Source organism: Heterocephalus glaber, unplaced genomic scaffold, assembly GCF_053883595.1.
Source record: "Heterocephalus glaber isolate CG9 unplaced genomic scaffold, H.glaber_assembly_v1.0 deba00001532, whole genome shotgun sequence".
Taxonomy (NCBI): domain Eukaryota; kingdom Metazoa; phylum Chordata; class Mammalia; order Rodentia; family Bathyergidae; genus Heterocephalus; species Heterocephalus glaber.
This window is the reverse complement of record NW_028258330.1, coordinates 28,551,623-28,566,150: the sequence shown is the minus strand read 5'-3', so window position 1 is coordinate 28,566,150 and position 14,528 is coordinate 28,551,623. Positions and strand designations below refer to the sequence as shown.

Sequence of the window (14,528 nt, the reverse complement as noted above, 5' to 3'; positions counted from 1 at the left end):
AGATGACTGAGGCTCATAGAGTTTAGGAATTTGTCCAAGATCACAAGGTGATCAATAGTGGATACATCTGTACCACAGGGTACACTGCTAATGTAGGGGTCTAGGGAAGGTCCTCAGAGGAGAGAAGGGTCAAGACTGGACCACAATGGACTTAAAAGAAGCCAACCAGAATGTATGACAAGCTGCTGAGGCTTGACCAGAAAGAAAAGGGAAAATGTAAGGCAACTCTCCAGTGCTTCCGGACTGGGGAACTGATTCCCAGCACAGTGTGGTTAATTAGAGGTGGCAATGGCCTCATCTATAAGGAAATTCTGTGCACAACAGAGTATTCAAGGGTGTGGCTGTAAAGGAGAGCTTCTGCCACAAACACCAAACCAATATGACGAAGTCAAACATGGCTAGAAACCCACACACTTTTGTCTCTAAACAATTTGGGTGAAAAATCACTTACTCTAGGTATGACTAACAACCATCAATGTGAAATGCAGTCAACTGTATTGACTTCAACCCTGTGCTGTTCTGGGGAGAGCCCCATCCCATGCTGTTCTCAATGAACCATCTTTCAGGGAAGTAGCTGCTCATTTATGCGGTCAATGAACATGCTAAGCATTGTGATAGGCAGTGGGAGCCAGAAGTGACAAGGCCATTGGTTCTACAATCTCAAGTGCTAAAGACAAAGCCCTAGGAGCAATAGTCCATTTAGTAGGAGGTTCTATCCTGAAAAAGTGACATTAAAATAAAGCCTGAGGGATGACTAAAAGGAAGCCAGCCAGCCAGGTCAGGGAAAATCACTATGGACAGAGACAATGCATTGGGAGAGTAGGACAGGGATGAACTGGACATGATGGCAAATACTCCTAATGGTTGGAGGCTACTGTGCTCTGGATTTGTACTCAAACCTGGCATGTCACAACAGAAGAGCTAGCATACAGAGAGCACAGGATAAGCCAAAACAAAGAAATCTCACGCAAAGTGCCTTGCCCTGCTCTACTTCTCTTCTCACCCTACCCTGCCAGGGTGCTAGCAGTAACAACAGCTGGCAAGGGTGGTAAGAGGTATAGGGCTGTGCTTTCTTCTGAGGTCCCCTTCTGCTCCTGGGTGCTGGTATCTTCAGGATGCAGAGCTCATCCTCAGCAGCCATTACAGTCCAAACATGCCTTCTAGGACCTGTCTTACCAAGCCATTGACCTCACTAATATAATGTTATCAAATTCCTAATGCGGATACGCTAAAGCAAATGTACTGTTACTAGTCTGCCACCGGGCACATTTTTCAGAAGGAAAACAGCTGCTCACTGAATCTGTCACTCCTCCTCCTCCTCCTCCTCCTCAGTACCATGAACAATGAGCAAGAGCTGGCAAGGGGCTGTTTTCCTTCACACCCTCATCAAGCATACTCAGGATGCAGCATCAAATCTCTCAAAAGCCATCAGGGTAGTCACAACATAGTTCTGGAGGAATGTTCTGAGTCCTGGAGCAACCTTGACAACTAGGTCCTGGGCCTCAGACTCTGAAGGTGCAGATATTAGAGCTTCTGCTTTGCTAGTCTTGTTGCCTCATTTTACAAACCAGGAAGGAAAATACAGTTAAAGGAAGCTAAGCAAAGAGTCTAAAAGTCACACACTGGTTAGTTGTAGAACAAGTTTGGTTCCTTTCTCAGTTGATTTCCTCATCCGAGGAAACAAGGATACTACCATTTACTCCAAGGTTGTGTGAGAGACCTAAATAAGACAGCAAATAATGCAGGGAAGCCAGGAACATGGCAGGTCTGCAGCACTGGAATGGTGACTGCCTGCAAAATTTTATCTCCTAGATCCTGTGCCCCTCTTAGATCCTGCCCCACCCGTTACCTTGTTTTGATAAATTTACACTAGGGAAAGGAAAAAAGAAAAAAAGCCAGCAGTGAGGTTAACAGGTTACAGCTACTGTTTGGTCAATATCTGATTTGAGTTAAACTTAAGTATTTACTTGGTCTCAGATCTCTAGTCTACAGCATTCACACACCTAGTTTTTTCTGCCCCTGCCAGGCTTTTTGCTGTGTCTAGAGTTGATTTGATCACAATAGTTATCATCGGAGGCGATCTCCAAAGACAGGTCACATCACCTTCCCTCAGCCACTCCAAGTTGGAGGAGACAAAGCCAAGTCAATTTGAGAAGACATAGACAGGAGCTTTCAAACTTGTGTCTAGGAAGGTGAAGAATAAAAATATAATGCAGATTCTTATGCCAATTCTACTAACCACTGGTCAAAAAACCCACCCAAACCATGAGACAAACGTTGCTTTTGACAAGACAAGCAAATTAGTTCACCAAGCAGCTCGGTTTCTCCTCCTCTCACACACACTACCTTTCCATCCTCCCCCCGCCCCACACTTTAAAATAATCATCCAACCATGTAAATTCCCTGGTGCAAGTGTCTGCTAGCCTCCAGCAGAGCTGTCAATGCTCATAAATCCCTGGCCTTCCAGATTGTACTGCGGCTATTTATTGGGGGGAGGGATGCAGCAGGCCACTAGACAATAGCAGGAAGAGACTGGCCTAGCAGTAACTACTCTGGTTATAGTGTCGCAATTCATGGCAGCATTTTGTTGGGAGTGTGCACCATCAGGGAGGAGAAACATAAAAAGGGGAGCCTGGGCTGTAAATAGTTTATTTCGGCAATTCCTGATGTTAGCTGAATCATACTTTAATACAGAAATACATGAAAGCACCACTCTGGAGGTGAAATGTGCTGCCACCTCATTACTCTTTTCAAAAGGGCCCTCTATCAGAGAGACACCTTGCTACAAATTACAGTGAAGAAAACAAAGCCCTCACACACAGACTTAATAACAAGCCAGAAGGAAATGAAATCACCAGGATTTGAACAAGCAGAGAACAGGGGCAACAAAGGACATTGGTGACCTGGGGCCCTTGGGTTGCTGTGCCATGCATAGAAAATCCCAAGATGGAAAAGTAAAAGGAAGTGCTCCTTTTCTCAGGAGTCTATGCCCCAAATGTGGATCAGAATGTTTCAAAGTAACTCTCATTTCCCCATTTCTCCTACTGCTCCTAAATTAGGCTAACTCCTCCTGTGAACCCTACCTTCATGTTCCTTCTCAGTAGTTCCCACTTTCTTGATCTTCCTGGGAGATTTCATAAAAAGAGGAAAGATGGTTCGTAAGCCAAGAATGTCAACGAACTTATGGCAATTGTCTGTGCCCTCTGCTCCAATCATGGCATGATCCAACACTTTCAGGGCACTGCTCCGGGAAATCTTCTTCTCCCTGTGAACAAAGGACAGTTCATATCGCGTATTTCATGGGGAAGTTCAAACGTTAAAAAATAAGTGTTTTTACTGCAGTGCTTATTATAATGGGGAGGAGGAAATAAAAAATAAAAACAGCTTAAATGCCCACATGAGAAAATGGTTACATTATGATAAATCTAAATGGAATATTACACACTTGATAATAACTAGGAGAGCCTGTAATAGGAGGAATAAATACTTATGGTTAGAATGATAAACACAAAAGGTAATATTCAAATTCCTTATGACGCATTAACACAATTATGTGAAAAATGCCATTAGAAAGAATTAAAAAAATAGATCAAAATGCTAGGAGATATGATTTCAGGGTATATGATTATAGATGGTTTATTATTCCTTTTTCTTTCTTTTTAACAGCTTTATCAAGATGTAACTTGATATTATTCCTTTTCCTTTAACAGCTTTATTACAAGATATAACATACCATGTGATTCATACTCTGAATAATGATTATTCCTTTTTCTTTATAATAGCTTTATCAAGATATTACTCACCATGTGATTCTTATGTGTATTTAAAATGTACAGTTCAATGAATTTTACTATATTCACAGGTATAGATAACTGTATGGTTTAGATCTAAAATAACCTTCCAAAGTCTCATGCATTCAGAAGTGGGGGCTTTTGGAAGGTGAGTGAATCGTAGGGACACTATACCTATCAATGGATCAGTCCATTGATGAGTTCATAGCTGGGTGTGCTGTTGGGAGGTACAGCCCAGTCTGAGGAGCTAGGTCACTGGGGGATGTGATCTGGAAGGGTGTGTTTTTGTCCCTGGGTCCTCCCCTCTCTCTCTGCTTTCTTGGTTGCGATGGGGTGACCAGCTTTCCTATGCCATGCCTTTCTACCATGCTATTTCTGCCTTGGAACCAGACAACCAGGGACTGAATCCACTGAAACTATGAGCCAAAATAAACTCCTTTAAGTTGCAGGTGTTGAGTATTTTGTCCCAATGATGGGAAATTGACTAACATAGTAACTATAATCAGAATATTTTCATTACTCTGAAAAGAAACTATGTACCCTTTAGGTTTCACCCCCAATCACACACTCACCATCTCTCTAGCTCTAACCAACCACTTCTCTATGTTTTGTCCATATAGATTTATCTATTCTAGATATTTCAAGTAAATGGTATCATATAATATGTGGTTTCTTGTGACTAGCTTCTTTCGTTTGGTATAATGTTTTCAAGGTTCATCCACATTGTAGTATGCATCGGTACTTTATTCTTCTACAAAGCTGAAGAGTCCAGCGTATAGATAGGCCACAATTTGTCTGTACATTTTGGTTGTTGAAAGACATTTGGGTTGCTTCTATCTCTTTAGTATTATGAATAATGTTGCAAAAAACTTCTTGTACAAGTTCTTATGGAGAAATATGTTTTCAATATTCTCAAGTAAGTACCTCAGAGTAGAAATGCTGGGGCATATGGTGACTCTATGGTATAACCTTTTGAGAAACTACTAGATTGTTTCTCAAAGTAACTGCATCATTTTACTTTCCTTTTTTTTTTTTTTTTTCTTTTTTGTTTTGGTACTGGGGATTGAACTCGGGTCCTTGCACTTGCGCAGCAGGTGGCGAAATAACTGAGCTAAATCCCCGGCCCTCATTTTACTTTCCCATCAGCAGCATATAAGGATTCTGATTTCTCTACCCCTTGCCAACACTTGCCTGGGTTTTTGGTTCTAAGCATCCTAGTGGATATGAAGCGGTATCTCATTATTGTTTTGATTTGTATTTCTCTGATAATCAATGACATCAAGCAACTTTTCGTGTGCTTATTAGCTATTTGTGTATCTTCTTTGGAGAAATGTCCATTCAGAAGCTTTGCCCATTTGAAAATTGTGTTATAGTCATTGTGGAGTTGTAAGAGTTCTTCATATATTCTGAATATGATTTGTAAATATTTCCTCTTATTCTGGGGATTGTCTTTTCACTCTCATGATAGTATTCTTTGAAGCACAATTTTGAAATCCAATTTGTATTTTTCCTTTGCTGCCATATCTAAGAAATCACTACCAAATCCAATGTTGTAAAGATTTAGCCCTCTGTTTTATTCTAAGAGCCTACTATTTTATTTAGGCCCTTCATCCACTATGAGTTAATTTTCATATGCGAGGGAAGGGTCTAGCTTCATTCTTCTATATATGGATACCAGTTGTTCAGCATTTGTTGAACTACTCTTTCCCCATTCAATAATCTTGGCCCTCTTATTGAAAAGTAGCTGACCAAAGACTTTTGGCTTTAACTGTGCATTCTCAATAACATTCCATTGACTTGTATGTCTATCCTTATAGCAGTATCACACTGACTTGATCAACATTGCTTTGTAGTAAGTTTCAAAAATGTAATTCTTTCTACTTTGTTCTTTTTAAAGATTGGCTATTCTGGCTTCCTTACAATTTCACATACATTTTAGGACCACTTTCCCAATTTCTAAAGCAAAGTCAACTATGCTTGTGATAGGCATCACTTTGTGGGGTACTCCATCTCAACAATATAATGTCTTTCCATTTATGAGCAAGGGATATTTTCCATTTACTTAGATCTTCTTTAATTTCTTTCAACAATATTTCATAGGTTTCAGAATATAAAATTTGTACTTCTTTTGTTAGTTTATTCCTAGGTATTTTATTTTTGATACTGCTGTAAATGAAACTTCTTCCTTAGTTTCATTTTGGACTGTTCACTGTAAATACATAGAAAAACAACTAATTTTTATATATTGATCTTATATCCTACAACCTTGCTAAATTTATTAGTTCTAGTGGGTTTTTTAGTAGATTCCTTGGATCTTCTATATTTAAGATCATGTTATCTGCAAAAAGAAATGGTTTCACTTCTTCCTTTCCAATCTAGATGTCTTTTATTTCATTCTATTATCTAACTGCCCTGGCTAGAAACTCTACTACAATGACAAATAGGACATTTTTGTCTTGTTGCTGACCTTAGGGGAAAAGCATTCACTCTTTCACCATTGTATTAGTCAGCTATCTTGTACCTGGGACAAAATACCCAACATCCACAACTTAAAGGAGGAGAGATTTAATTTGGCTCACACTTTCAGAGGTTTAGTCCATGTTTAGCTGGTTCAAAAGTAGGAACATTATGGTGGAAGGGCCTGGTGGAGCAAAGATATTTACTTCATAGTGGCCAGGAAGCAATGAACCGGGAAGAATGACAGAAACATGTACCTTCCAATGACATGGCCCTAGTGGCTCACCTCCTCCAAATGGGCCCTTCTTCCTAACAGCATATTCAGGATCAAACTTCAGTAGATTAATTCCCTGGAAGTGGAGCACTCACATGATCCAATCACCTCTCCAGGAGTCTCTTAACCCAGTCAAACTGACAATTAAGATTAGCTGGCATAACCATTAAGTGTGATGTTAGCTGTAAGCTTTAGGTAGTTGATCTTTATCAATGGTTGAAAAAGTTCCCTTCTAGTTCCTGTTGGAGTATTCTGTCATGAAAGTTTTATAACAAGTGATACCTAAACTGAGTCTGAAGAATGAGTATATCCCAGTATATGAAAGTGTGCTGGATTTTGTCAAAAACTTTTTTCTGCATTTTATTGTTTCCTCTTCTACTTTTCAGCGTCATTCATTTTCCAATAGTGAACATGTAGCACTTTTTAGAATTGGAAAGATTAAAGTATTTTCCAGAAAAAAAAAAGTTGATTGCCACTTTGAAGCCAAAAGTGACAAAGTAATCCTGCCACTGGCTACTGCTCTTGCAGATAATTCTCTTGGGAGTTGTGTTAGCTTTCCATTACTGTGCCAAATATCTGAGATAACATAAGGAGACAATATATAAGGACAGATGATTTCAGAACTTTTAGTCTATAGTTACTTAGACCCATAGTTTTAGGCCTGGAGCAAGCAGGATAGTTCATCATGGTGGGGATGCATGATAGTGAAGCTGCTCACCTCGAGGAGGCCAGGAAGCAAAGAAAAGGAGAAGAAAAGGCTGGGGTCCTTATATTGCTTTCAAGGGCCTCATCTCTCAAAAGGTTTCAGTAACATGACAAACTGGCAACCAAGCCTTTAGCATATGGACCTTTGGGGAACATTTAAGGTCTAAATCATAACAAGAGTATACTTTTCTATAACCTTACATCATTTTCTTTAACACTCTGAGGTCCTCTCTGGACCAAGTCAATTGTTTTCTATCTTAGTATAGATGATAAATCAATCAGGCAAGTCAATATACAAAGTTTACTTAGCATTGTGATAGACATAAGAGAAAACAGACATGTTTCTGCTCCAAAAAACTGTAAATCTATTTGGGAAGACCAAATTAATACGAAAGAATCAGGGAAAAGTATTTCAGCATACAATTATCCCCATGTAGTACTCAATCTACAAATATTTACTGGTTACCTCTCCTATGAGAAATCAGAGACCTTACATGTACCTTACATTTTAAATGCAGGAGACAAAGGGAAATTAAAGTGCTTAACAGTAGTAAGTGTCAAGAAAAAATAGTGTATTATGAATAGTGCTGCTTTTATTCTACTTGTTATGGATTAATCAAAACAACTCATAGATATTCACAATGACCTTCAATATAACTACCGACTTTGAATAAAAGAAAAAGGCTACTACTGAGCACATGTAGTTATGTAACACGCACAATACTAGCTGCTAGGAATTATAAGGTCCCTGTCTTTAAATAATTTAAGGACAGGTAAGTAAAAATATTTTAAAAGTGTGAAGCGATGGAAATTAAATCCAAGAAGGTGAAAGGTAGATAATTAACTATCTGGGAGAAGCCAGTGAAGGTGTCAAACAACAAGTGACACCTGAACTGAAGAATGAGTCTATGCCAGGCAGAGAAGGGAGAGAAGTGACACGGGTGGTGGGGGTAAATACACAACCAAACAAAGGATGGGAAGTCAGTTGAGGACTAGAGGTAGCTGTGAATGGCCAATAGTCAAAGGTGAATGAGGAAAGATGGGGAGGACCACTGTGACATCAGACCCTAGAGCTGCTGCCAGGAAACTGTGTTCCATCCTACAGATATTGAGAAGGTGTCAGAGGTTTAAGCAAGGGAAGGTCCCAGATGTACATATTTTAGAAGGCTTATGCTGCAGCAATGAGATGAAGGGGCTGCAGGGACAAAGCCTGACGGCAGAGAGGACAATTAGGACACTATGGCCACCGTGTGAGAAATGACAAAAGGTTCTGACTGTGGCAGTGGTATGAAAAAGGCATATTTGAAAGAAATATGAAATCTTAAATATCAGAAGCAGACTAAACAAGGTTCCAAATTCAGCAGGAAAGGATTTTTTTTTGTATAAAGATGAAATTCAAACAGGAAACTAGGCAAATAATATATCTGTTTTTACTACAGCTGGACTGCAGCATCCTACTTTATAAGCTTGAACTTGCAAAGGTTATGACTAGGGTGGATAATCGTATGAGCAGAAATTAGTAAACTGAGACACAATACCCTCATTGTTTAGTCACTCAGGAAAAGCCTCCTGAAATGAATGATGGTCACAAAACAGGGCATATTCAATTGCCATTCAGCATACATTGAAATCATTTCACAAATAACAGAGTCGACTGAAATACCAAAGGCAAAGGACTCAGGTTTAGCCAACTCTCTTTTTTCTTTGCCTAAGCAAATTCAAGAAACAAAAGATTTTAAAAGTAAAACTTTTCTTCAGGTAGGCAGTGTAAGACATATTTAAAGGGGGCAGTAATTGCATATTGATCACCATTTAGGCAAGCTGCATAGAGGTGAACTTTGGAATATTCATTGGGTTTAAGTTCAGGCTTTTAGCAATCAATAGCTGTTTGGCCTGACTTTCTTGGGTTGACTTTATTTGAAATATTTATTCTACTGGAGGACAAGTAGTTTATCTTTGTCTTATCTGGGTTCATCGGGTTGTCGATCATGCCAGGATCAATGTTAATGCCAGCCTCCATAAAACTGGGTGCCTGTACGAGAATGGCTGGGGGTCATCTATTGCTCCCTATCTGCTCAAGTGAGTCTTCTGATGTGGGAAATGTTTCCTGTTCTAGTTTTAATTAGCTTATTCTTCTTTATCACACAAAATACTTCTGCAATGAACATGGGTTCCAAGTATGATTTTCTTTGCTCATTTGTACTTTCATCAAATATTTATGAGGTACTTAACATGTTCCAGATATTAAGTCAGGGACACAGAAACAAGGCACAGCTCACTGGTTCTGAGGAGCTTGGTCCACAAGGCACACAGGCATGCACACAATGGACAAATGAACACAGTGAGAAAAGCTGAGTCCCACGGTAGAGGTATATAGAAAGGAAGAGTGTGAACACAGGAAGAAGAGCTGGCTGACTATGTGTGACTTAGGGAGGCCTCCACTGAGCTTCAGTGGATGTCTTTCTCAGACAGGTAAAGAGAGTATTTTAAGCAGAAGGAAACAACAGCACACACAAGGACATGAGGCATCATGGAACATTTAGGGAAGTGGTCCATGGTAATGCTAGAGTATAAAAAGCAAGTAAGTAGCAGAAAAATAAGAAGCCAGTTGATTTTGAGTGTTAGGTACATTTACTGCAGTGTTGGACAGTATGGGTGGGGACAGAAGAAAGATGGAAACAATACTAGAGGCAGAAAGAAAGGCAATGTAATAGTAGATGAGGGCTGAAAAGAACTGAGTTGTTATAGCAGCACAATTCATAATAGCTAAATCTTGGAATCAGCCTATATTGCCCATCAACAGATGAATAGATAAAGAAAATGTGGTACACAACGGAGTGTTACTTTGGCTTTAAGAAAGATAAACTTGGGCCGGGGATTTAGCTCAGCGGTTTCGCCGCCTGGTGTGCAAGCTCAAGGACCCCAGTTAGATCCCCAGTACCAAAAAACAAGAACAAGAACAAAAACAAAACTAGGGCTGGGGATATGGCTCAGTGGGAGTGCTTGCCTAGCATATGTGTAGCCCTGGATTTAATTCCCAGCACTGAAAAGAAAAATCTTGGCAAGAAATTTAGCTAATGCCATATAAGATCTTATTGCTTTGGTTATAGGGTGCACGATAAAGTTCTCTTTCTTTAGAGTTAAGTATAATATTACTTTACAGGATCCAGGATTTCTATGAATTAGACAGTGAGACCAATATGACATATTACTTAGCATTTTGACACTATAGTGAAACACCTGAGGCTAGTAATTTATAAGAAAAAAAGATCCATAGGCCCCAGAAAGGGTATGGCCCTAATAACCTCAGATCTTTCATTAGGTTTCCTTACCACCTTCAAATAGCATCAGCCTGAGGATGAAGGCTTTAACACATGGTCTCTGTAAGATACTCATCAAACCATAGCAATAAACATAGCTAACTTCAGGTTACCAACATGATGTCCCTAAAGGTGTTGGGAAGGGACGTGCACAATAAGTTTTCACAATCATATATGAGCCAACACATCACTGTGCACAACACACCTCACACCAGACTTCAGGCTTGGCCATATGACTTTCTAGAGCCAATAAAATGTGGGTGTAACATATGCATCCTCAGAGGAAAAATTGTAAGATTTATTGCACCACGCAGTCTTTTCCCTCTGCCATGAGAGAGGCATGTCCCATTAAGCACTGCTCCTTCAGCCTAAGTCCTGAATTAAATAAGGCATACAGCAGAGCTTCCAATGGCCAGTGATGGATGTGCCATCAGTGAAAAACAGACATTTGTCATTGAAAGTCCTTGAGATTTTGGGATTGTATTGCAATAAAACCTGACTGATGACTAATATGTGATACAGCAAAGTTGCTTAGTATAACAAACCTAAAAGTTAATTACATTAAAGAATATCCATCAGTAATAAAGAATAAGAACTGTAGCTTAAAATGTGTAACAGTCTGTTGGACTTCTACTCTGGGCTAAAATGGAATAATGGATTGGGTTTATATCCCCTTCCCTCAGAACATGGGGGAAAAAGTGGACAAAATATACAAAACAATGGTTTTCAGACACCCAACCTAAGACAGCACAGGACAAAGAACTCAGAGACAGCAACGCATGCAATGATCCTGACTGTCTACCAAGGGTGCTTCTGGCCTCAGAGCAGGGAAGATACCAAGCTGGGAGTCTAGGGAGACTCACACAGCCAGAGCCCACAGGGAAGAGTACCAGAGCAGAGAGCTGCACAGAGACTAATAGAGAGCCCTTCCAGTCCTCATGCTATTAGCACATGCATGTGAGGACACAAACAAGGGTTGCAGAAAGGGACTGCCTAAATTAGGGGGAAAAATCCCAGAGCTCATTGAGGGCCAGAAATAGTTCATACTCCCAACAGTTATAAAACAAAAAACTTATTAATTCACAGTGCACCAGGTGGAGCACTAAGAAAAGTTCTGCTCCAATAATGAGGCAAAATTAGCCATAGACTACAGACTAGTTTTGTCTTGCCTCATAGTTTAAAAGTAAGCCTCACAAGTACCAAATTATTTACCAGTACCTTTATATCCTAGAATACAGATCAAGAAAAAAATGACTCCTAAAGAGGAGGAAAATCATCAGTAACAATAACACAGAGGATAAAATTAAAAGACAAGGACATTACACTAGTAATTTATACTACACTTGATATGTAAAATGAAGATAGAGAAAAGTTTCAGCACTGTGGTGGTACTGCATTAAGAGACAAGAGATTTCTGGAGAGGTGAGCAGATTGTGAGGGTACTAAATTTATCAATGGATTCATCTACTGATGAATTCATAGCTGAATGAGCTATTAGAAGGTGGGGCCTAGTAGGAGGAAGTAGGTCCTTGGGGTGTGCCCTGCAAAGGTCTATCTTGTCCCCGGCCTCTTCTTCTCTGGCTTTCTCCCTTTCACATTGCTTCCTGGCTGCCATGAGGTGAGCAGCTTTCCTCTGCTGTTTTTCTGCCATAATGTTCCTACCTCTGTTCCCTAAAGCAACAGAGCCAGTTAACCATGGACTGAAACCACTGAAACCATGAGACAAAATAAATATTTTTTCCTTTTAATTGGTATGTCAAGTACAGTGGTACCTTGGTTCACAAATACTTTTGTTTGCAAACAATTTGGTTTGCAAACAAAAGCATTTGGCAAAATTTTGTTTTTGTTTGCAAACTACGTCAAGTGACAACCACGACCGTGGCCATCCTTCTCACACAAACACAAACATGGCCATCTTTTCCAAAATTGTGGAACAAATTAAGTTCTTGAACCAAGGTACCACTGTATTGGTCACAGTGAGGAAACGCTGATCAATACAAGCACACTGACTAGTGTCTTAGTCACATTCTTGGTGCTGAGACAAAATATGTGGCACCTACAACTTTAAAGGAGGAGACATTTATTTTAGGTCATGGTTTCAATCCATGATCAGCTGACTCCAAGGCAAAAATAGGATGGCAGAGGAACATGGCAGAGGAAAAGGTGTTCAACCCATGGCAGCCAGCAACCATAGAGAAAGAAGGGGAGCCAGGACTAATTTATATACACTCTTCCAGGTTATACCCTAAGTGAGCCACCTCCAATCAGATTCCACTCATAATAGCACATTCTGCTACTGAAGTCATTAATGAATAAATCTACTGATGAATATAGCGCCCCCATGATCCAACCATATTTCACATACATGAGGAAAACTTGGGGGAACATTCTAGATCTAAACTATAATAACTAGAAAGATGCATGATATAAGAAAAACTGAATTGAACAACTAGAGGGGAATTAGTGCTTGGTAAAAAATACAATGGAGGAGATTAACTGCAGACTGTACAATGCAGAAGAGTGAGCTTGAAGACTAACAAGAGCTGTCCAAAATGAAGTACATGATAAAAAAAGACTAAAACAGACCACAGAGAACCATGGTTAGACAACTAAAAATAGCCTGATATAGCCTAAGATACATAGTTATATTTTATAATATCTAATTTATAATTATTTATTTATAATTATAAAATATAACCATATAATATACATGTAAAGTGCTAAAAGGTACATGGGGGCATAAAAATATTTGAAAAATATCATACCCCCAAAATTTCCATTTTTGATGAAAATTATAAACTTGTACACTCAAGAAACTCACAGAGCCTGAAACACAAGAGATAAAGAAGAAAATTACACCAAGGTATACCATCAAAACTAATAAATAGCCAGGAAAAAAAGAACAAATTTATAAAGAATACATATATGAATGACAATTGCTAAGGTTAGGATGTGAAATGCTCCCCCCTCAAAGGCTCATTGTGTTGAAGGCTCCATCCCGAATGTAGCAATATTCAGAGTCAGGGCATACAGAAGTGACTGGAGAGTGGTGGGGCTAATCTCATCAGTGGGTTAGTCCATTGATGAGTTCATAGCTGAATGGGCTACTAGGAAGTGGGGCCTCATTGGAGGCAATGGGTCACTGTGGGCATACCTTTGAATGGTATATCTTGTCCCAGATCCCTTCCTTTTTTCTGCTATTGGCCACCATGAGGTGAGCAACTCTGCTCTACCACACCCTTCCACCATGATGTAATGCCTCACCACAGGCCCAGAAATAATGGGGGCCCAATAATGTAGTGTTGATTTCTCTGAAACCATAAACCAAAATAAATCTTTCTTCCTTTTAAATTGTTTTGCTCAGGTATTTTGTCACAGCACTAGAAAGCTGACTAATACAACGTAGACCTCTCAATGAAAACCAAGCAACCCAGGAGACAGTGGAGCAATCCAGAGTAATGAAAGAATAAAAACATATCAACCTAGAATCCTATATCTGGTGAAAATATCTTTCAAACAGGAAGGCAAATAATTTTTCAGACATACACAAGCTGACAGAAGTCATCATCAATAGATCAACACCACAAAAATATTAAAGGAAGTCTTTGGGCAGAGAGGAATGAATATAAGATGGAAGTCCTGATATTCACAAAGCAAAAAAGAACACTGATGAGGGTGAGGGATTTAGCTCAGTGGTTTCACCACCTCCTACGCAAGCACAAGGACCTGAGTTCGATCCCCGGAACCAAAAAAAAAAAAAAGTGTTTTGGGGCCAGAGATTTAGCTCAGTGGTTTCGCCACCTGCTGCACAGGTGCGAGGACCCGAGTTCGATCCCTGGTACCAAAAAAAGAAAAAAGAACACTGATGATGGCAAACATACAGGTAAATACATATAAAAGACTTTTTATATTTAAAAATGTTTTAAAACACAGCCAATCATTTAAATAAAAAGAAATATATAATAGGATTTAAAATGCATG

General features: G+C 39.5%; 1 protein-coding gene across 1 annotated transcript in view; it reads right to left on the bottom strand.

Moving 5' to 3' along the window:
* Positions 1-14,528, bottom strand: part of Ctnnbl1 (catenin beta like 1) — a 177,611-nt gene that overhangs the window by 66,304 nt on the left and 96,779 nt on the right. Inside the window, exon 11 of the mRNA XM_004867794.4 lies at positions 3,084-3,265. Coding sequence (XP_004867851.2) covers positions 3,084-3,265 — 182 coding nt within the window. The remainder of the gene's footprint in view (positions 1-3,083; positions 3,266-14,528) is intronic.